Below are 22,105 nucleotides of genomic sequence, written 5' to 3'. Positions count from 1 at the left end.
GGGCATTTGATTCTTAAATTTTTTGACAATAGAATTTATCTTTCCCTGAAATTTTTATAGAAAAAAATTCACAATAAAATGCTAGAAAAGATTCGGTCATAATTAGTAGTTTCTCTTTGGAAAGCCAATACAGGGCTCTTCTTTCACAAACAAGAAGCACACGAGTCGAGTTCTTAAACACATGTTTGTGTCCTCTAATTTTATTACAACCCAAGACCAACGGTTCGACCATCTCTTCGACGAAGGCCTGCTGTATACTGCTTCTCCAAGTCGGTGTCGAGCTCCTGGTGTTTCTTTGCTTGGAGGCTTCTGTTGTTTTCCACTTTGCCGTCTGGAGCTGCATTGCCTTTCACACCCTACAATCGGCCATAGCCAAAAAGGCAACCTCAGACTCTAAAAAATGTGTTAGTAAGGGTCAAGATACTCCAATAAATTGTTCTACAGATTGAACACTCTCGTAACATAAGAAAAAGAAAGGTTCCAACGACAAATTGCAAAAAGAGGAGGTTAGAGACTACCATGAGTCTGTTGAACTTTTCCTGTCGCTCCTGGTCCGAAAACAGATGGTCCCAGCTACTGGAGGACTGAAACATTTGCAAGTAGAATGGGAAGCATTAGGATAGCAACCTAAATCGACAAAAAAATTTCAATGAACTTGAAACATGAAATACCTCTTGAGAAGAGTTCTTTTTGTTACCCCAAAGAAGCTTTTTCTTTTGGTCAGTGGACAAGCAGCCAACGCCTCCGAAACCTACAAGGTTCTTGTTCACTGCAGATGTCTTATGGTGTAAGTCCGATACAAAGGACCAAATAATTGAAATTTCACCACTAATGAAAGCCAACCATTATCTGTATTCTAATTACCACAATGGTCTCAGCACCAAAAGCTATGTACTCATTCTAACCAAACTCCAAACTCCTTGAAGTTGAATTCAAAACACTCGCCACCTTGAATAAGCTTTCGATAACCAATCAAATGAGTTTGACAAGTTTTTGGACTAAGATCAAGATCTCTGTTCGTTTGTTTAAATGTTGGCTTGCTTGAAATTTTTTACACAGAATCTAGAGCAGAAAGAGGTATGACAGCCTTGTAATGAGCGAGAAATAAGCATCCATCATAATAATTAAACACAAAGAATAAGAAAATAACTGATAGTGCAAAGGGGTTTGAGATGATCCTCCTAGAGGGTATTAAAATAACCAAGAAGATTGATGTTGTGACAATATTCCAAGCAATTATAATAAAAACTAGATGAACTTACCCAATTCAGCAGCTTGCATAGCAACAAATTTTGCGGAACTAGCAAGATTAGCACCTTCAGCATTCTTGTTTGTAGAATCAGTCTCACCAGCAGGCCTGGAACTAGATAGCCACAGTTTATCTACAAAGTTGTCAATTTCAGATTATTTGTCAAATGTTTAGTAGATAATTTGAGGGAAATGCATGTACTTGCAAAGTGATAAAGATATTTCCATGAAGCATTTACCATGCTGAACATCTTTGATTTCCCTTGATGAAGAGCTTTGATTGTTCTTGTTTACACTTTCAGAGGCTTCATCTACATTTTTTTCTTGTTGACTGAACATAGTTTTTCTCTCATGTTTCTCACCTTCCCTTTCATGATATTTTCTCTTCTGGTCCACAGGTGCACGGTGCCCCTTGTTACTTGAAGTATCATTCTTACATACAGGGGGGCTCCTGTGATTGGTATTTCTGTATTCATGTGATTCTCTCTGCTTATAACGGTCATGCTCTGAATCATATTGTCGACTTAACTTTCTCCGAGAATCGGTTTTTTCAAAACCTTTATCATACTCTCTTCCGTTCTCCTTATTCCTGCGCTCTGAAATCTCAGCATGTCTGCCAGATAATCTATCATTCCTTGTGGATCTGGAAGACCGTTGGTAATTCCTATCATTCTCATCAGTTTGCCTGTCATGCCTGCTATAAGCATCAGACCTATTGTATTCATGTGGATTGGAATATGAATATTTCTCTTTGTGCTTTTCAGATTCATGGCCTCTACTAGATCTGCTTCGAGTAGAATGGGAATCCCTTTCTAACTCTTTTCCAGCTTCATTCCTCCGCTGATCAGAAGACATCTGTGCAGGATCATTCTTGGAAGGTAGCGGACTGCAGCTCCACTCATGTGTAGGACTTCCTATCAGTGATAACACAAGAAGGTGATCATACTCACAAATGCAAAACGTTTATAGCATTCTAGCCTTCTAGGACATCAAATCAGTAGATGCAGCAACGAGGCAACTTTTGAGACATGTTTTAAGAGTTTAATTAATAAAACCCCAGCCAGTTGCAACAGTCACATAAGAGACAGTAGTGTAATGAAAGTTCAGGGTTTTTTGGTATCAATTAAACAAGAGCAAAAACACACCCAACCAAGGTTGGTAACAGGTCAGTCAAGTTAGTTATTTTAAACTCCTTAATGATTTCTATCTTTTTTGGAGTTCTTGTCATGGATATCACACATTTTACAAAAACCAGCCAACTCTCTCAAGAAGATTAAGATTCAAGAATCATTCATCTCTATACAGATTAAAAAATTGCAAACACAAATTTTGGTACAGTACAATGTCTTCTGTGGCAAAAGCAAGCAGTGAATGATAACCAATGTGGGACTAAATGAATCTGATCCACCAAGAGGCAAACAGTGAATGATAGCCCTCTTGACAACATTCTGCAAGATAAAAAGTTTTGGAACAAGTAGCTGGAGTTGGATTACTAACCATCAGATGAAGATGAATCTGATCTACCAAGAGGCAAGCGGCTGCGATACTTCCTACCAGTAGCATCATTTGTGGGCTTTCTAAAAGATGGTTTCACATCTAAGTTTTCAGATAATGATTTGGGTGAGGGATCCTCCATCAAGCCAGTACCTAGACAATGTATAGCTTTTTTCCATCATCTGAACTCAAGTTGAAGAAGCAATGATTTAAAATCAAAGGAAAAAGGAGGAGACACAAAATAACAGAACAGTACAAATAATATAACATATTTGAAGACATTAATTACTTAAATCAAAATTAGTAAAATGTATACTGGTTGTCACACATGCAGACATTCTTAAGAGATTATTTAACATCAACTTGTGCCTAAAAAAATAACTCAATTAGAACTTGATCAAACTGAATAGTAAATAACTCAATTCTAACTTGATCAAACCGAATAGTACATAAAACAATAGGTTATACCCCAGAGCAATTAGAAATTTTTTCTCTCCAAATTTTCAATATAATCAAGCCGTGTTTGACCTAACTATTTATGGTTGCTACATAACTCTTCTTTCTCTGTTTAACACGATGCAAAACTATAGTAATATTCAAGTCAAGCAATCATTTCTATTACATTGGCTAACTATATAATCTATTAGTGGTTTATGAATATGTCATACCATCCCAACATATATTCTCTTATTTTATCAGCTATTAGAGTTACAGCTAATTGCTCTCAAATTTAAGTGCCACACATGCAACTTCTCTTTCACATCTTTACTACATTAACTTTTTATGTGTGTTGCTTCCTAACAGTTCGATTCATAAAGTAGAAAATGTCGTACCACAAACTTATAAAACTTCCCTTTTAAACTCCCAGGGACACAACGAACACACAAGACTCTAGAATTCTCTCCATTTCGATGACCTATTTTTATCCAATATCTTCATCAATACTGCATTCTTGTTGAATAATAGATCCAATATATCTTAATCTCTTATTTATAAGAATATCATGTTCATCCATCTAAATAATAAATATGCCGTCATTTCTTTTCTTGTCATTAAAACTACATTTCCATATGCCTAGTGTTAATTCCATTTATCTAACAACCTCTAGTTTCTTTTCCCCACTTCAAGATTTGAATTTAATCTAATTGTATTGCCATAGTTAACATAATTTCATATGCAAATAATCGATACCAAAGGCTTTGGTTATTTTGAATATTAAAGGACATTTCATCAAAAGTTAATGTAAAAAAGGACAAAGACTTAGGGTTCACATTTAGTGCAAACCTACGACTATTGAAAATCATTTGCTGCTCGTAGCTCTAATATTAATAACTACATTATCATACACTTCTTTAATTACATCAATATAATTATTACATACCCCTTTCTTATGCAAAACCTCTACAATAGTTGGCTTGGGGCTATATGTAAATCATAAAAATATTTTATATCTAAATCATTCTTTTACTATATTTTCCCTTTTGTAGTCTTATTAAAATAAATGACATCTATAGTTCATCTTCCAGAAATGAAACAATTGATTTTCAAAAGTGATTGTCTCATATTGTAGTCACAATATTTTTTTTCCATTTTAACTCATTGACCTCTGAATTTAAATTTTAAAAAAACAATGTATATCACTTTTGTTTCATAAATAGACACTAAAAAAATCTTTTCCTCCATTCTTCAACAATCTTCTTAATCCTCAAAGTTTTATTGAATAACTCAGTAAACCAAATTATTCTACTACACTCTTCAGAACTTCATTCAGAATGACATCCAAACCTCCACTTATCTTCATTTTCTTTAAAACTTCTTTAAACTCACTTAATTTAAAATTATGAAAACTATTCAATTCCTAAATCTATTAAAAATTTCAGTATCTAAAATCAGACTATATGTAGAAAACTCATTAAATAGTTTATAAAAAAAATAATTTCTCCATCTTTCTTTAATTAAATAGTCATCAACATTGCCCAAGTCTATGCATTTTTTTTTTCTAGCTCTTGCAATTTGACAAATGTTATTATAACTTTTTTGCCTCCATTTTAGCTACTATATGCATATTTAATTTGTCTTCATCTACAAATTTTGCCAACCTTTTAACTATGAATTCTTTAAACTAATTGTCTTTCATACCTTCTAACACCACCACCAACTTTCCTTGTATGTTTTACCTCAACCTTTAGACACTCCAAAAATTGATCTTGCTACATTCATGATCTGATTTGTCATTAGTCCACATAACATCAAACTTCTTCTTTCAGCATTCTATCACAGAAAAATGCCATATTGTTGCCCTCAAAATTCCACCATCTAGTTCTTCTAAAATTTGAAACAAATTAAGGAAGGATGAATCAATTAAAAATTTATAGTGTGAATGCATAAGCCAATTTTAAGAATCCCATTCCTACCATTAGTTAATGGATGCCAGGATTTCAATAGCCCAATAAAACCATAGCCTTTACTACCTTTAATTGAGCAATTATGAGTTCAAGTTTTACTAGCATAGATACATCTGGATTATACTAGGTAAATACTTCAATCTGATTGTGAAGGGACATTGAGGGCGCTAAACACACTTAAAATCACTGACATAAGTTTAACTATATCTAATTGAACAACGTTAGTGCTTTAAAATGTTGGTAATGTTGGTTAGACTCAAGTAAGGAAAAGATCGGGCATGCCTAAGTATATAATTATAAAGGCAAGCAGCTTTCTAAGTGCACATTAGAAATCTTACAAGACTAACAGTTTCTTACAAGAGCTGAAGCCAAACTCAGAAAAAGGAAGAAATGAGGATCTTCCTACTGTTAGTCTCAAAGCAAATCATGCCAATGACATATTTTTATCAGTATATTAGAAAAAGGAGAGGTCAATTTATCAGAGCAGTAATTTATCAATAGCCAAAAAAATATGACCTTTTACTCGCTAGCATAAGAAAAAAAAATGATCATAGCAGACAAGGATATATATACACGAAAACGAAGTTTATCCCCTAATCAACTATATAAATAAAGGTAAGAAATAGGATCAGGAACCGGATCATGGCAAATCGATCAAGAGAAGTAACAAGCAACACGAGAAATGGCTAAGAAATTGCGCGTATCAGTGTAGATACCTTATCGAAGCGGAAACAAAAGGAGCTCCTTTTCGTCCTTGTTTCGCTAGGGTTTCAATCCAGCGGAGTCGCGGTGAAATAAAAAAAAGAAGGATAACAAGGTGCACTTTGCTTGGTTCCGACGAGGATGTTGCAGATCAGACCGGTTCGGCCTGAAACGAAGAATAGTAGTAATGAACCGGATTACTAACGGTCCTGCCGGTCTTACTAGGGAGAGTTAGCAAAATGGACCGATCACATAGAAAAATTTCTAATTCTAATTAAAATAATGTTATTTTAAATTTTATCTAATATATAGAGTGTTTTAACCGCTTTTATATATTATATTAATAATAAAACTTTTGTTTTATAAAACAATAGATTTTTTAATAAAAAAATTTAATTATCCTAATAAAATCTAATAATTTTTTAAAACAATTCTATTAAATTATATAAAAAACGAGTTATATAACTAAATAAATTTAAATATAATTAAACGCGAGCCTAATTGACCCATTTAGATGATATGTTGGGCCGGATTTGGCATGAACCATCACGGACCATTCCCCTACATGACTTTAGGTTCGGGGCGAGCCGCCAGGGCCCGAATCGCATCGCAGCCCAAAAGTGCCGATTAACAAACCGCCCTACGGCCCAGCAAGCAAGAATTGGCGGGAAAATTCGGTCCCGTTTCTCCTCAGCGTCGATCGCCGCTCCGGGCTCCTTTCCCAAACTAACGCAGCCCACAGTGATGGTCTTCCTGCAGCGTTCCGCACCTCCTAACCGTCGGAAGCGGCGCCCTGCTCCCGTCTCCGACGACGATCTTCAACCCCGGCACGTCGCCGCTGCGGCCGTAGCCACGGAAGGGAGCGACGGAGGAGACGAAGGAAACGAAGGCAGCGAACGGGACTTCACCGCATTTATCTCCGTCCTCGCCGACGCCGGGTGCACCCTACTGGCTACGCCAGGTGCCCCACCTTCACTCCCAGCTGATCCTCACCGGTTCGGCCGCTGCCTCGAGGGACGCCTCTCCGTCGACCCCTCCCTCCGCTCCCGTTTCGTCGCCGGTTTCTCTGCGTACACACGCACTCCTCAAAATCTGAAGAGGTCGGAGCTTTATTTTATTTTATTTTATTTTGGCTCCTTAACCCCCTGGCTCTCCTCGACACCATTATTTCTTCTCGTTTGGATGTTTTGAACCGCTCATTCTGATCCAGGGTTCTAATTCCGGCATCGCAAGATGGTGGCTTCCGGAAAGGGGAAAGCCTGGCTCGGATTCTTCTCCTGGTCGCCCCTATCCAGGCCCAGATTCTGCTTCTGCTTCTTGAAAAGATTCCTGAGCACTTTGATGCCTATGGAAATGGTGGTTTACCTCTCAAAGACGATGTAGCCAGGCTTATTGTCAAACACTTTATGTGGCTTGATTTCCTGGTTGATGCGGAGGGGTTTATCGAGAAGCTCATGGAAGTTGTCTCCATATCACCTCCTCAGTTAAAGAAGGAGATAGTTGGCTCTCTCCCTGAGATCATTGGCGAGCAGTGCAATGGAACAGTAGTGACTGCTCTTGACCGGTTGTTGCAGGAGGATTCGGAGATCATTCTGCCTGTACTCGATTCTTTCTCTAACTTGAACTTGGATGAGCAGCTGCAAGAACAGGTTTTGATGTTCTCTTGTTTTTATTATTTATTTATTTATACAAAGTGACATTTATTTTCTTTCCATCTTGCAACTCTTAACATGCTTGATGGGGCTGTTAATTTTAATATCTTTTCTCTTGATTACGCAAAGGCCATCACCACAGCCTTATCTTGCATTAGAACAGTTGAAGCAGACCATATGCCCCATTTGCTTAGATTTCTACTGCTCTCGTCTACACCAGCAAATGTTCGTAGGATATTATCTCAAATCCGTGAGCAGTTAAAGTTTGCTGGGGTTATCAACTCTCATGCATGCAGAAACAAGAAGCTTAAAGGCAAATCACCAGTTGATAGCACTGATGCATCAATCCTTGATGCTTTGCGATTGAGTCTCCTTTTCAAAAATGTACTTGAAATTTGCAGAATTATCTGTTTTTTGAGTTCTCTGCATAGCGCATATTTACTACTTGCTTTAATTGCAGATACTCTCAGAGGCAATTTTGAAAGAGATGAACTCCCTAGACCAACCTCGCGAACATAAAGTCATTGATGTATGGCTCATTGTTCTCATTCACACAAATGGAGGTTGCATGATGAAGAATTCAGAAAGGATGCTTAAGAAGAAGATTTTGGATGGTTGTTTTCATAAAGTTCTTTTTGAGCAATGCATTAATGGGCAGAGGGAACTTGTCAAGGTTATTACTCTCTATAGTTTTTTCTATCCAGTGTATCCTTCCCCGGGACCCCGCATGGCGGGAGCTTCGTGCACCGGGCTGCCCTTTTTTTTTTTTTTTAGTATTTGATGATTCTGAGCAAAAAACAAGGCAGACATATTCATACTTCTCAATATAACTTTAGTGTATTGTATCTCTAATTTGTCAATTCAGGATTACTTCCCTTCATTTCTCTCTATCACTGCATACTTACTCTCATGCAAAGAACCGCAAGCTAAAATGTTTGGCATCCACTTGTATACGTCGTTGTTCGAAGAGTTCAGTGATACCTACTCAAGGCAAGAAGTAAGCATATCTATCAATACAGATTTCCCTGATTTATGTAAAATTGCCTATCCATATGACAATATAAATAAGTTTTTTTGTGCTTCTCCAAGAACTTGATTAATTATTACCTTATTTATTTTATTTAATAATACAACTTACAATGAAATATGACTTTTTTATCCTGAAACAAGATATGCACATCTCTTAAAATTTAATTTCTGTTAACTAGATCCTTGGTGCATTGGTCACACATATAGGCTCAGGAGTTGGTCACGAAGTGTGTTCTGCTTTGGAAACTATGATCTTAGTCACATCAAAGCATGCTGAGCAGTTAGTTCCAATTTCTTCGCATATAACTGGTAAGATTGTCCAAATTTATGTTCTTCCTTAGCTGACCTTTTTCTGTAATTGGAGGTAAGCCGCCTGTTCTTCCTTACATGTAATTTTTTTCTCTCAGGTATCTTGGATTATTTAGATGGATTTCATGAACAAAATCTCCGCAAGGTTTTGAGCTAGTTATCAATAACATTTTGCAGCCCTACATTTCATCTAATTATGTTGTTTCTATTGCACATGGTAGGTTTATGAAGTCTTCTGTCAATTGGCATTAGCTGCTTACTCAAGTGCAAATTCAATTGGTTCTTCAATTTTAAATGAACTTTTGATTATCATCAGAAAACAGGCAAGTTCTGTTTACAATATCTGAAGATTGGGTTTCTTTTTCATTTGTTCTTTCCTGCTTAAAGTTTAGTTGATAAAGAGAGTTTGTTTATTTACCTTTGATTTTCTTGTAGGTTGGAAATCCAGATATTAAGTACAGAAAAATGGGAATAATTGGTACAATAAAGATAGTTTCGACCCTTGGTGGTGTCAATGCTACTGCATCTTACATGTCAACGCAGGTCTCTTTTGATATTGTGAAATGAGGAACTATGCTAGTTTGTTCCATTGCAACAAGTGTTTAGACTGATACTTTTTGTACTATATAATATTTTAAGTGATTTACAATATCACTATTGCTTTATTCATTGGGGACTTCTCATTTGCAATGAATGCCATAATGCTTTGCCTTTGTATTCTGTTAAAAAAATACAACTGCCAAGTGGTTGACCTAATACACAAAGGCTTGGATGGTACCATACTAAACAAATGCATACTTGGTTCCATGCATTTTGTCCTTTTGATAGCATTCAAGCAGACATTGGATGAATCTTGCACTGTGCTTATTTATCCCAAAAAATTGGGACTAACATAGGTTGGCAATGATGATAATAGTGTTTACTTGGATGGATATAAAGTAAGAGTGGATGGAAGAGAGGAATGATGTGAAAATTAAAGAGAGTATGAATTGAGTGGAATATTTGCTTGGGTTGTAATATAACTGCATTCCAACTTCCAACTGCTTTTGGTGCATATCTATTTGGGTAATTTGGTGGTACTGTGGTTATAATTCTGACTCTGATTTTCTGTGTTTTTGGATTGAGTGAACTCTCTATTGCTTCTATTTTTTTCATGTTTGTCTTTTCATTTTATGTTTTCTCTCAAGAAAAATTAATAATTTGCTCTCTTCTTGATTATTTGGAATGAAAAGAAAAATCAAAAGAAGAGGAAACCAAATCTTTTTAGAATCTTTTCACCACCCTTCTCCATTCATTGGATTTGTCCAATTCCTTCTCTATTTGTATATGCATTATGATTGATGGGATGTTTTTGGTTGAAAGATATGCAATAGTGCATGATTTTCTATCGAATGTTTTATATGCAGAAATCAAATGGTGAAGAAGCTCTGGAACTTCTGAAATTATCTGTTGATTCATGCAAATTGATGAGTCAGCCATTGATCCTTCTTTATGATGAACTGATTGTTTTATTGGAGAGCACTAATTTGCAACCTGTGATAATTGAGTGGTTTGTATTTCTTGTTCTTATCTTCTAGCTTTTTGTTATAGTAAAAGAGAAACATATTGCCTGGATTGTCCCTTATTAGTTCTGGAAGTGATTTATGATGATTGAATTATTTCAATCAACTGTCTTATAGGATAAGCCAACATGTTGGGGAATTCGAGTCTCTTTTTCTCTCTGATCTTGTGGAAGGCCAATTGCCAGTTAAATCCACATCCAATGGCATAGAAGGTTAGTCACCACTTATGGAAATTTTTCTTTATGATTTGATAGGCAAAAATTTGTAACGAATTGGTACAAACTAGTATTACATGATGTATATAAATTCTCTCTTTATTTCAGGAGAATTATGGATGAATCTCGATGGTGTTGTATCTCCTGTGTGCCTTAATGTTTTGCCATTACTTTTCTCATCGATGGAGCAGTAAGTTTTTCAAACTACTTGTCTACTTTGATTTCCCATTCATCTTTGCACTAATGAGGTGGTATGACACTTTTATTGGCTCCAGGTGTTCATCATCTTTACAGTTTCTGCCTTCTCAGTTTCTGTTACTATCCATTGTAAGCAATGATGATTCTGTCTTTTCCCTCTGAACATTACATATTTTTTTCAATACATTTCTTTTCTTTTAAAAGGTTGAAAGGGTGACAAATCACGGATCTCTTGGTGGAATAGATGCTCTTCTGGGTTGTCCTATTCATCTCCCTTCTTTTAAGGTGAAATATCTCAAGGCCTAAAATTTTGAAATACAAAAGCATTGCTGAATGTTTTTCTTGGTGGTGAAATATCTATGCATCTTCCTTTTTTATGATGAAATCAAGGATCTCTTGATGGAATAGATGCTTGTTTTTCTTAGCTGAGCTATTATGTACTTCGTGCTTGGACTTTGTCTTATTTTCTCTGTAGTTGGGCTAATCATAAACCATTTTTCTAATGTTTTTTTTTCCGGAAGTACTCATCATGAACCTTGAGTACCAATTTGTAATGGCATATTCTGAGGATAAGCTTGGGTGTAAATCCTATCATATTTGCATATGTTTAGAAAAATATTTCGAGTTCAAGCCCAAAGCTAGAAAGTTCAACATTCCAAATATACAGAAATGCAGAAACAAGAAAGATAAAAAAAGAAGGCTAATCTATGTCAGAATATGCAAAAATTTTCTGCATGGTACCACCAATCAGGAGAGCTAAAAATGCGAGGGTATCCCAATAGAGATACAATTTGTTGGACAACAACTAAATTATAGTTGATCCATGCTGACTAAACAAAAAGAATTGCAAGCTCTTTTACAGTTTTGCCAGTGGAACCAACCCAACAAGGGGTCCAACCAATTGGAGAATAATGGTTGAGCTACATTGGTTCTGTAAACAAAATTGGTCATGTGCTAGGACTATTATGTGCAATGGCATCATTCCACATTGTCAATCCCAACTAAACAAAAGTTGCATTGGCAGGAAATGGAAAATACTGTTTTTAGGAAATCATAGCCATAACCCTTCCCCTTTCAGTTAGGCATGCATATATATGCAATTCTAGAGGAAATTCATTTGCAAATGCACTTTGACCTAAGAACTTGAATGTCATGCCACAAAGTAAAGGAGTATAGCAATCCATTGAAGAAGAGACCAGAATCTCCCAACCCCATAACGTCATACCTTAAGCATCACAGAATTGAGAAGGGCCATTACTAGAGATCAGATCCTGAATTGTGGGAACTGAGATTGGGTGAACGAATTGTTCTTGTAGGTGATACTTGTTCACTTTTCTCCAAAATATGTTGTTGATGTGATCTAGACTTGCATAATACAACTTTGAAAAACATGAGTAATCCAAGTGTAGTTTGACTAAGACTCCTAAATGATAAGTCTCCATCTATCCCCCTCTTGATTAGATAAACCTAATGAGGAGGCATTACATGCACTCTAGATGTCATGCCCATTCCAAGTATGAGCGATCTATTACAAGTGATTCCTTAATTTCATTGCAAAGGGCAAATAACTGGTGGAGATATATATCTGCATATATAATGTGCGTTAAGATTCTGTACCTACATATTTTTCCCTCGGTGCCACCTCAAGGAGAATCCATAAGCATGTACTAAGGCACGATGCTAGGTTAAGTCATGAAATTTGGATTTACCTCTGACAAATAATAATGCAAAATCATATACAACCATGCAGTCATGGAAAATGGACACAATGTAAGCAACATTCACTTGTTGTAGTTGTTGATCTCACCTGACTTGACATAACTTGAGGATAATTTTGTGGCCATAGCCAATCATCTCATGGCTTGTGTCTCTCTGTCAATGATTCCAAGAGAGGGAAGGAATCTTTAAAATAAGATGTGGCATTAGTGATTGAATAGCAAAAACAAGAAGAGATGGCCTCTTTTGCAAGACTTGCAATAATTTTCTCATCTTAGTTAAATACATAAATAATGGAAATAAGTTGAAACAAAATACAAAATTGGACGATGTTTTGGTTTATCTTATTAGACAATTATCTTAAAAGAGTATTCTTATGACATTCCCTTCCACCTAAAGCTGGAATTCTAAGGAGTTGAAGCGACATTCTGTTAAAGGAAATGGTCATTTATGTTATTGTTATCTTCTTCTTTGCTAGTTCCTTAAGTAATAGGAGTGAAGGAACACAACCTTGGAAATGTCTACAAACAATATCATTTTTCTCTCACACTGAGTTGGAATGGATATTAAGGTTCTTGACGGAGTTTTTAATTGCTTGGTTACATGAATGCATGAACTTAATCTCTTATGCATTAACATATACTATACAATACACATATTGAAAATTTTCTCCTAGCACCCGTGTGGCTCCTCTGAATTCTCGGTTTAGTGGAAAGTAGATAAAGAAACCTAATAACATGGCTTTTGAGTTGAACACAAGTAGAAAGAGACACAGTAGTAAATGTCTTTATGGTTGTATAAAGTGTTGATAGGTTCTTGTTGTATTTCCTGTCACTAACTTGGAATCTATGTTGCAATGACATTGGCTTCTTGTAATTATGCTGCCCATGCCAATGCAATACCATTCATGGCGTGATAGCATCTTATGGTAGTCTCATATTGCCCTGGTTGGTACAAGTGCAAATCTTGAAATAGTGTAGAATACCTGATGAGGATTCATAAATTGACAGGCGAAAGGTGGAGGGAGGTGAGGAAAACGTGGATTTAAGGATGATAGTGGCTCGGTTGCTCAGATTTTTGGTTGTATTTGTAATGCTGCTATTTCCTTGCATCACTTCTCTAGTAAGAGTTAAACAAGTATTGATGCCTATAAAATAAAGTATCATGATAGACTATTGACCAGTAGAGATTTGGTTGTTTTGGTAAACTAGGGCGTGGGATTTCTTCCGAGGACAAGGTGGGGTAGATTGTTTTTGGGTAGGACTAATGTTTCATTGGTCTTTAGACAATATACAATGAAGTTTTTTGTTCATTTTTAAGAAAAAAATAATTAAATGAAAATACTTTCAACTAGCCAACAAACTAAATAAAAAAGAATTTTATGCGAATTATATTGGGATTATGCAAACTTGGTTGTTGAACTTGCCAAGTATATGGATCTCTTGATAGGCATCTATCTCTCTTAGTGTTACAATTTTATAAATTATTTAGATGTTGAACCTATTACACTCGATCTCAATTTCAATTTCTTTCATATTTGTAATTGGAGTTGCATGAAATCACAACTCTATGCACATGATCTCAATTTTAGCCTCTTGTAATTTTGTTGGTGTTAACATTGGGTCTCAAATCTCTTGCAATAAACCCCAATGTCTCTTTCGATATATATTTCTTACCTTTTATCTTTTTTTTTTATTGGTAAATGTGTATATAAACGAGTCAAAATGTATAATGCTCGTCATGAGTGCCTACTCATGCTTGATACAATATATGGTCAGAGTAAACAGCCAAAGATCGATACACATGCACCTATACTCTCTCTCAGATACTCTCTACATCAATCATGGCCCCCTTCAAACAGGCAACTATTCCTTGCCAACCATACATATTGTATCATAGAAGAAACAATATGGTGACAATCCTTCGCCAAAACCTTGGTTCCGAAGTAAGAATGCTTGAAAACTCGAAGCATCCTCCTATAGATAGACATCCCATAATGCATATGCGGACACTCCCTGATTTGTCTACACAGCTCAGCTACAGGGGCATAGGGGCACAGCCAAAGAAGATGTGCTCTTGCATCTTCTCCTCTAGCTCGTAAAAAGTGTAGCTCCTATCCTCCAAGTACTCCTGCCTAGTCCTCCAAGTACTCATGTAGTCTTACCTTTTATCCTTAATTGTATTAGTGGAAGCCAAAGAATGGGGGCGAAGAAAGGGAATAAGTGTTTAGAAAATTAAGGAAGCAAGGTAAAGTTGGACTCTGATGTCACTTGATGCGATCGCAGGTTAGATTTGATAGTCACACAAGACTTGATACAATACAGTGATAAATTTGTATGACAAAATAAACTAGGTTTATTGGAAATAGTAAAAGTAATAAAATTATTTGTAAATAAAAATAAAATAATAAAAATAGATTATGATCCCATTTCTTTTATTCGACAGATTATTTTAAGAATCTATTCTTATTACATCACAAATTCTTCAAACCACAATTCTTCAAACCCCTCAAACATGGTTTAAAGTGTTATGCCGAGATGGTCGAAATAGGCGAAACATCTCGTTCTGCTCGACGATCGGCACGACCCCGACACCAGACCCATGTCAGCTGCGACGTGTTGTGCGATCCCATGGTCGCAGTGGAGGGGTTGCTCGACCCCGCAACAACAACGAAGGGGTCGCATAACCCTTCCGCTGTAGCCGCAGAAGCGTCGCGCGACCCTGCGGCCATTGCAGAGGGGTCGCACAACCATCGCGGTCGCACCAGAGGAGTCACACAATCCCTGCGGCCATGGTTGAGGGGTCACGCAACCCCGCGGCAACGTCGAAGTCATGTGAGCTTGCGAGTGGTATCGGATTTTTTTAAATTAAACTTAGGTTAATTATTTTATTCAACTCCTAGCTATGATGGAGATAATCTAAAGAGATTTTGTTAAACCCTAATAAAATTATCTAATTAATTTTATATTTCATTTATTTTAATTTAAAATTTTTAATTAATTTATTTATCTATTTTCATATCTTTTTCCTTTTTTAAAGATTATTTTTTATATTATTTATTTTTTAAATATTTATGTTAAATATTTTGTTTTTTATTTAATATATTTTTTTATTAAAAAAATACTGAAACTATATCGACACGGCACGATACGATACCGAAACCGTATCGTTCTGGTCCAATACTGAAACCTGTACGGGTCGAAATTTTAAATCTTGGGTGGAAATCTACATTTTTTTAATCATCTCCAATGGAAAAAAGGTTCTTTTTAATGTATTTAGCCTGCATTTCCAGTAGCATCTTAGTCCGATAGCATATATACATATGTTGAGTGTGACAGTCCTTTGAGCATATATCTTGGCCACTCGATGTAGACTATGACTTAAAGGTTGTCACTGGCATAGAAAGTTCACCTTCCTGTAAGCCTCTGTGGATTATTGTGTTCTTTGCATTTTTATCAGGATCTCATGTTAGTAGGAAAAGAAGGTGACGATTAAATAAAATCATAAGTGAGAAAAGTTGATCGATAATTGATGTTTTTTTTCTTGCACTGCAGCAGTTCTTGGTTGGAGCAGATGGGAAAAAACTCACAGATAAGCAGAAATGGATCATATGTTCCTCCATCTACTATGCAATAAATTGGATAAGGGAGCTGGTATTTTTTTTTATCTTGTTAATTTCTGGTGGCTTTATTATATGATTATGCTTAGGATGTTTAATGATGCACTTGCAGCTTAATGCCTTCAGTACACAAATCATTGGTAGAGTGGGTTCAATATCCCATTTTCCAAGTGAAGAGCTAGTGCCAAAAATCATGAAGCGCTTGAGAAACTTGGTGTGAGTATTAAATTAGTCAACATTTCCAAACTTTAGATCAGATCAAGAGTACTGTTTTACTTATAGTGTCTCATCCAAGGTCAATTTACACTGAGTGATATTGCCAATGCATAACTCTATTTGTGATAACTAACTACATTTGCGTTCCAGCAATAAGCACAAATAAATTGATATATAAGTTGTCTATGTCAATCTTTTATACAACTAGGGCAGGAAGAGAGAATTGTTACCTGGATCTGTAGAGGAGGACAGTGCTTCATTTATATGATTTCACAACATATGCTAAATCACTAATATGTCAGTATATGACGCTAAACTACTATTCTTGTATCTGCTTAACTCAATTACTTAATCATTATATATCATATCAATACTTAATTCAAGATTACTAGAGTAAATAGAAATATGTATTCGGTGGCAGTGCAACTGCTCCGACTTCATGTCGTGTACTAACCCAAATATTCAAACCGATAGCAAACTACTAAAAAATATAATATCCAAGCTCTATTCTAGATATCAAAGATAAAATCCTACCAGGATCTGTTAGTTAATGAAGACGAAGGGAACATGCAGTGTAGGGCTGAGAAAATTGATGGAGTGTGACAATCAAAATCATGAATGAACTTCTTCTTATGATTGCTTGAGTGGTTTGTGGGGATTTTGGTTGATATGATTCATATGAATCTCAAAGGTAACATGTTTCAAATTCTCTGGAAGCTTTAGTATATGTTTTGTAAATCGTTTAAGTGTTATTTGTTTGATGTAATCCTAACAGAAGTACCCTTCGTACAGTTTATTGGAGGGATTGTTGAATGCTTATCTCAAGTGTTACCCTTTATCGCTACCTGAACTCCATTATTCTGCGGAACACTATGGCTCATCTTTCAGCAGGCGTGACAATACAAAATCAAAGGGAAAAAAGAGCACGCCTAGTATTTTGCATGACAAAAACCAAAAACAGAAAAAAGATTCAATGACGGTAGAAAAACCAGATGCTAATGGAAAACTCCGACAGCCTACCATCATGGATGTATTGAGAAGAGCAGGGGCAATTGAAAGCCAGGAAGTTTCAAGCGCAGGTTCTTCAGGTGCAACATCCAACAGGCCTCATTGTCAGGAAAATGAGATTGCTGGTTGTAATGAACTTGGGCTAGTTGATATCTCAGAAAAGCCTATTTGCTTGGAATCACAAAGATTCAAATTCAGACCTCTTCTTGTTGATTGCCTATCCATATTGAGCTTTTCTGAGGTACACATGAAAATTAGAAACCATGTGTCTTGCTTTGCTCATGATTTCTTTGTTTTATGATAGTTTACTTGGTGGCATGTTTAGATTACATCCTACTGTTATTGGTTGATTTATTTCCTCCTAATCCAATAGTTTATTTCTGACCTCATAATAGTTGGGCCTATGTAGAGCATTAATATGTATGGTTTTAGAAAGGCCTCACTTGTCCTGCATATGCAATTGCCTAGGCATATTTTGAATGAGACCACATAACAACTACGTAAAGTCACATAAGGTATATGGAGGCTGCATATGTAATTAAAAAAACCTTATTTGGTTAATATAAACCAATTTAAACTGAACCAAGTTGACTTAGAACCTTAAGCTATCCACTTTAGTAGCTTGTATCTTGTAATTGTTGTTTTAAACACTTTCTTTGAAAGTGGTAATCACATTAGACATCGATATAAATATTTTCACTAATTTAATAGACTGCTTATGCTCCTGCATGTACCTCCATATATCATAAATGCAGGATGTACTGGGTCAACCACATTTTTTTTTATATGCCTTATGAATCGCATATTGTCTAAAACCTTCATTCTCACATGTGGTATATTCTAGATCTTTTCAAGCAAGGTATGTATTCTTAATCCAACACTGGTTTCTTTTTAAAGGAATCCAGCATGTTGGATATAATCCTTTTAAAAGGAATCCAACCTTAAGCTTAGGGCATCAGGTTGTAAGAAATCTAAGTTACAACTAGATTGTATCTAACCTTATGTCCAGTTTTCTTACACCAGTATTTTGACTGTCATTATTCTAATTAACATAATATTATTGTTGTTCGGTATATAAAGCATGACCAAAGCTCAGGAAATTCCAGATATGATTGTATCTTCTAGTCAATTCATTTAAGAGTGATTTCTTGATACACTTAGCTATTGTTTGGCTTCATGAGATGCTTTTCTACATTACCTACAATACACTATGCAATAGTTCTTAATGTTCATTTCTTATTTTGGTTCTTATCAATGTTGGTTTGTTTATTGTCCATAACAGAAACAAGATTCCTGCTGCTCTGATTCCTTGGCTGAGGTACTATAAACAATCCAAGAATCCTTTTTTCTTTGTCACATGTTTATTCCCTGTTTATTTTTGTTCATTGATGTGCACTGATGTATACTTTTCTTTAGCTACCGTTGCATCTCTATCTTATCAGGGATTTTAATTCCAAATTGGAGTATTTAAGTCCCTCCAGCAAACTTACCACAACTTGCTCAGTGAAGACACTAGCTGGTTACACCAGAATGGCAACTGGTGAGTTTTTGAATAGGGTTAGATCACTGTTTACCAGCCTAAAGAAACATCTAGATTCTGCTGTCTCATTTCTTCAATATGGTAAGTTCAACAACATTTTAGTTATAGAAATTCTTTTCAAATTAGGTTTATAAATATTTGTATGACTCATGAGCTTATAGGATCAGAATCATGTGAAGACCACTGGAAATCCAGTTCATTAGCTGCTGGAAATCCAGATTTACCATACATATCGGTTTCAAAAATTTCAGTTGCTACTTCTGTATTTAAAGAAGTTCTTTATTGCTACAGCAAGGTACTATTTTGAATTGTAGTTGATAGTCTTTGCCGAGGGGAATGTGTTAAGTGTTTTTTTGTTGTAGTTGCTTAGCATGCCAGACCTCTTCCTCAAGACAAACTTGTCAGTTCTGAGGGACATGCTAGAAGCATTTCAGCCGATTGAGAAATTGGATCAGTTCTTGTTCACCATCAAGCCATTGCCAACCCCTGGAAGCATAGATTACTTATACTGTGGTGCATTTGCTTTTTATGAGGGCATCATGGACATTGGTGATGATTCATTTGCTCAGCTCATGTACATCATTATGTAAAATTTTGGAGACAGCTTGATATACACAAGACTTTTGTAATGCAGCATTTTCATTCTCCTTTACCTTGGCATCAGAAGCATTAGTTACCCTTGAGTCGATTGTGAACTCCTATGCTATGCTTACTGAGCCATGTCGGGAAAGAAATGGGAAGAGAAATGACGAGGGATCCTCTGAATGCGCTGTTGGTTTTCTAAGAAGCAGGCTTGCTCTATCTTCGCGGAAGCTTTTATTGCAAGATCCATGCAAAGAGGACAGTGACAAAGGAAATAAAAATAGGGTAAATCTAGGTTGTTTGCCTATCTTGTTACTCCTTGTTCATGCTTCCTAACTCCTTTCCTCTCGCTTTCAGGGTGATATGATACAGAAGATACTCCAAATATACCTCAAATATAGCGAGTCCACTTCTGAACTACTTGATGAACTAGCATGCAAAGTTTTACCTCAGGTGGTTGAATTTTGTATTCTAAATACTTCATTGGACCTAGTTTGCTTTGTATACCTTTTCCAGAGATATCAGAGTAGAACACCTCATGAGATTCCTTTATTGTTAGTCAACCTAAACTCTCGTTTATAAGAACCTTCTTCACTGTTTTAGGTCCCTTCACACAGAGCTACAAATACACAGGAAGCCATGAATGGCTTCCCAACTTTATCACCTATGATGTTCCTAATATGGTACCGAGTATTGGTTCGTATTCCCTGCTTATTCTTCATAAAGGCACCTGAATTTCTTTTGTACAATTCATGATCTTAAAGACTTTCACTTGATGCAGCATGAGGAGAACCTCTCAATTCTAAGCAAGACGGTCAGTACATGTATCAAGTAGAATACGAGCAAGTCTAAATTGTCATCCAGGATATAATTGTTGTTTCCTTGCAGGTGAAGGAAGTCACAGGGAGGTCTAGGAGATACATACAAGGGGAAGCAGCCAAACCACTCATAATAAAACTACGACAAACAGTGAATGTCGTGGTTGCATTAGTTAATATGTGCAAGGTCCATGATAAGGTATTGAAATGCATTTAAGAGCTTTATGCTGTCTGTGTTGTTATTTCTATGTTTTCATGGTTAATATTTCCTCATTAACTCTAGTATGGCATGATAAGGACATATTTATGACTACTTGTTATGATACAGGTAGTTGTCCATGCCATGGCAGTCAAGTATGGAGGCAAATATATGGATAGATTCCTGAAAGGTATGTAATTCTAGTTCTGCAAGTAATTCAGCTGTTGAGTGAAACAAATAGTTATAATGGTTGTTTTTTCAGTTTTTGACTTCCTACAAGATCAATTCCAGGCGCACAATGATATAATACTTGAATTAGTAAGTTCATGTTCTTCGTACCTTGTCGATGCTTGCTAGCTATATGATGCCAACTTCCTTGAAGGTGAAAGAGCTACAGAAAGGAACCAGAACTATCCAAACAATATGCTCTGAAGCAAAGGCAAGTTGTTAAGGAATTTGACAAATTTGATGGATTGTCTTTATGTTTTGATAAATAATCATCTTCTTTATCAAGGGATTGAAAAGAACAATGGTGACAAGCAAGGTTCCTGCTACCAAGAGGTCCATGGAGCGCTTCTTGTTCCATGTCAAGGCTCTTCTTCACAGCACACCCAGTAACTGCACTTTCTGGATGGGTAAGCTATCATGCAACATAATGTCCACTTGCCAACACATTCATCTCATTCGATTCTTTGGTTTTTGCCATTTTAACTACAATGACAGGAAATCTGAAGCACAAGGACCTCTCCGGGCAGGTGGTGAGTTCCCAGGTCTACGACAATGGAGAAGATGGCATGCCACAAGAGATGGAGAATAGCGATGAAGATAACAACAGCATTGGCCCAGCACAAAGGGCAATTGAGGTTGAAGATCTTGGCGACCAACAAGATGATGACTGACACATTGTGCTTTCTTCACTGGTCAGTACAACTCTACCCAAAATATTGCATTGTACTTGTTAAACCTCTAAAGATTGGATTTTGTTTCTAATGAATTTTGAATCAATGAAGTCCATAGGAGCAAATTGGAGTTGTATTTGGATTAGATTATGAACTCATCAAAACATTTGAATCAAATTATAACATCGAGATCAAGTAAAGCATATGTAGATCCACACAATAGTGACAAGGAAACCAATCTTACAAAAGACACGGATCATGGTTCCCTTCTCTGGTCCGATGATCATGTTGGTGGGCGGAGCAGAGGGGGCAGGTTGGCCATCGCTGAGGAGGGGCTTGTTGGTGACGGCGGGGGAGGGGTTATGGGCTGAGTCCGGGTTGTAGTTGAGGTTGAAGGCGTGGTCGATGGTGTCGTGACCTTGCTCGATGCAGGGCTTGTAGGTGATCTTGATGGTGATCCAGCCCAGGATCACCGTTGTTATGACTATCACTGATAGGTACCTATATCCTATCTCTTGAGGAAAAGTAAAAGGATGAGATGATCATTTCGAGGGAAACAATCTCCCATAATTAAAATGATTTGATTAACTGGTACTACGTCATTGTTTCCAAAAAGATTATATAATGGCTCTCTATATATATACATATAAGAATGCTTTGTCAATATAAAAAATAATAATAAATTGACTTATTC

The 22,105-nt window shown here is 36.3% G+C and overlaps 2 protein-coding genes across 5 annotated transcripts; one reads left to right on the top strand and one right to left on the bottom strand.

Annotated features, from left to right (window-relative positions):
- Positions 1 to 79: 79 nt before the first annotated feature.
- On the bottom strand, positions 80 to 6,010 carry LOC122024306 (splicing regulatory glutamine/lysine-rich protein 1-like). Of its 3 annotated transcripts, none has more exons than XM_042582902.1 (7): positions 5,864 to 6,010; positions 2,746 to 2,895; positions 1,488 to 2,162; positions 1,263 to 1,382; positions 672 to 769; positions 519 to 584; positions 80 to 393 (listed from the first exon to the last, which is right to left on the bottom strand). In XM_042582902.1, the coding sequence occupies exons 2-7, from the start codon at positions 2,882 to 2,884 to the stop codon at positions 103 to 105; spliced, it is 1,389 nt and encodes a 462-aa protein (XP_042438836.1). In that variant the 5' UTR covers positions 2,885 to 2,895; positions 5,864 to 6,010; the 3' UTR covers positions 80 to 102. The 3 variants fall into 3 exon arrangements, with proteins under 3 accessions (XP_042438836.1, XP_042438839.1, XP_042438837.1); XM_042582905.1 differs by having other exon boundaries at positions 80 to 356; XM_042582903.1 differs by having other exon boundaries at positions 2,746 to 2,924; positions 5,864 to 6,004.
- Positions 6,011 to 6,414: 404 nt separating this feature from the next.
- On the top strand, positions 6,415 to 21,606 carry LOC122025594 (Fanconi anemia group D2 protein homolog). Of its 2 annotated transcripts, none has more exons than XM_042584428.1 (31): positions 6,415 to 6,949; positions 7,060 to 7,498; positions 7,631 to 7,885; positions 7,962 to 8,174; positions 8,367 to 8,498; positions 8,710 to 8,839; positions 8,938 to 8,984; positions 9,061 to 9,162; positions 9,275 to 9,382; positions 10,246 to 10,388; positions 10,519 to 10,613; positions 10,725 to 10,806; positions 10,892 to 10,943; positions 11,019 to 11,099; positions 16,088 to 16,183; positions 16,262 to 16,365; positions 17,158 to 17,614; positions 18,656 to 18,691; positions 18,790 to 18,994; positions 19,075 to 19,208; positions 19,276 to 19,462; positions 19,548 to 19,780; positions 19,853 to 19,948; positions 20,099 to 20,191; positions 20,277 to 20,309; positions 20,384 to 20,512; positions 20,642 to 20,702; positions 20,775 to 20,830; positions 20,895 to 20,951; positions 21,027 to 21,147; positions 21,236 to 21,606. In XM_042584428.1, exons 1-31 carry the CDS (start codon positions 6,594 to 6,596, stop codon positions 21,409 to 21,411), a joined length of 4,509 nt encoding a protein of 1,502 aa, XP_042440362.1. In that variant the 5' UTR covers positions 6,415 to 6,593; the 3' UTR covers positions 21,412 to 21,606. The 2 variants fall into 2 exon arrangements, with proteins under 2 accessions (XP_042440362.1, XP_042440360.1); XM_042584426.1 differs by having other exon boundaries at positions 16,085 to 16,183.
- Positions 21,607 to 22,105: the final 499 nt, after the last annotated feature.

The sequence above is a fragment of the Zingiber officinale genome, chromosome 9B (genome assembly GCF_018446385.1).
Source record: "Zingiber officinale cultivar Zhangliang chromosome 9B, Zo_v1.1, whole genome shotgun sequence".
NCBI classification, from domain to species: domain Eukaryota; kingdom Viridiplantae; phylum Streptophyta; class Magnoliopsida; order Zingiberales; family Zingiberaceae; genus Zingiber; species Zingiber officinale.
This window is presented reverse-complemented; position numbering and strand designations above follow the sequence as displayed.

Bases quoted from the DNA above. Each gene is read 5' to 3' on its own strand.
- LOC122024306 (XM_042582902.1), bottom strand. From the start codon at position 2,884: ATGGAGGATCCCTCACCCAAATCATTATCTGAAAACTTAGATGTGAAA. The intron at 770-1,262 runs GTAAGTTCATCT...AGACATCTGCAG, and splicing joins TATGCAAGCTGCTGAATTGG to TGAACAAGAACCTTGTAGGT. The intron at 394-518 runs GTAGTCTCTAAC...CACATTTTTTAG, and splicing joins AAAAGTTCAACAGACTCATG to AGTCTGAGGTTGCCTTTTTG.
- LOC122025594 (XM_042584426.1), top strand. From the start codon at position 6,594: ATGGTCTTCCTGCAGCGTTCCGCACCTCCTAACCGTCGGAAGCGGCGC. The intron at 7,499-7,630 runs GTTTTGATGTTC...GATTACGCAAAG, and splicing joins ATGAGCAGCTGCAAGAACAG to GCCATCACCACAGCCTTATC. The intron at 19,949-20,098 runs GTGGTTGAATTT...TCACTGTTTTAG, and splicing joins CATGCAAAGTTTTACCTCAG to GTCCCTTCACACAGAGCTAC.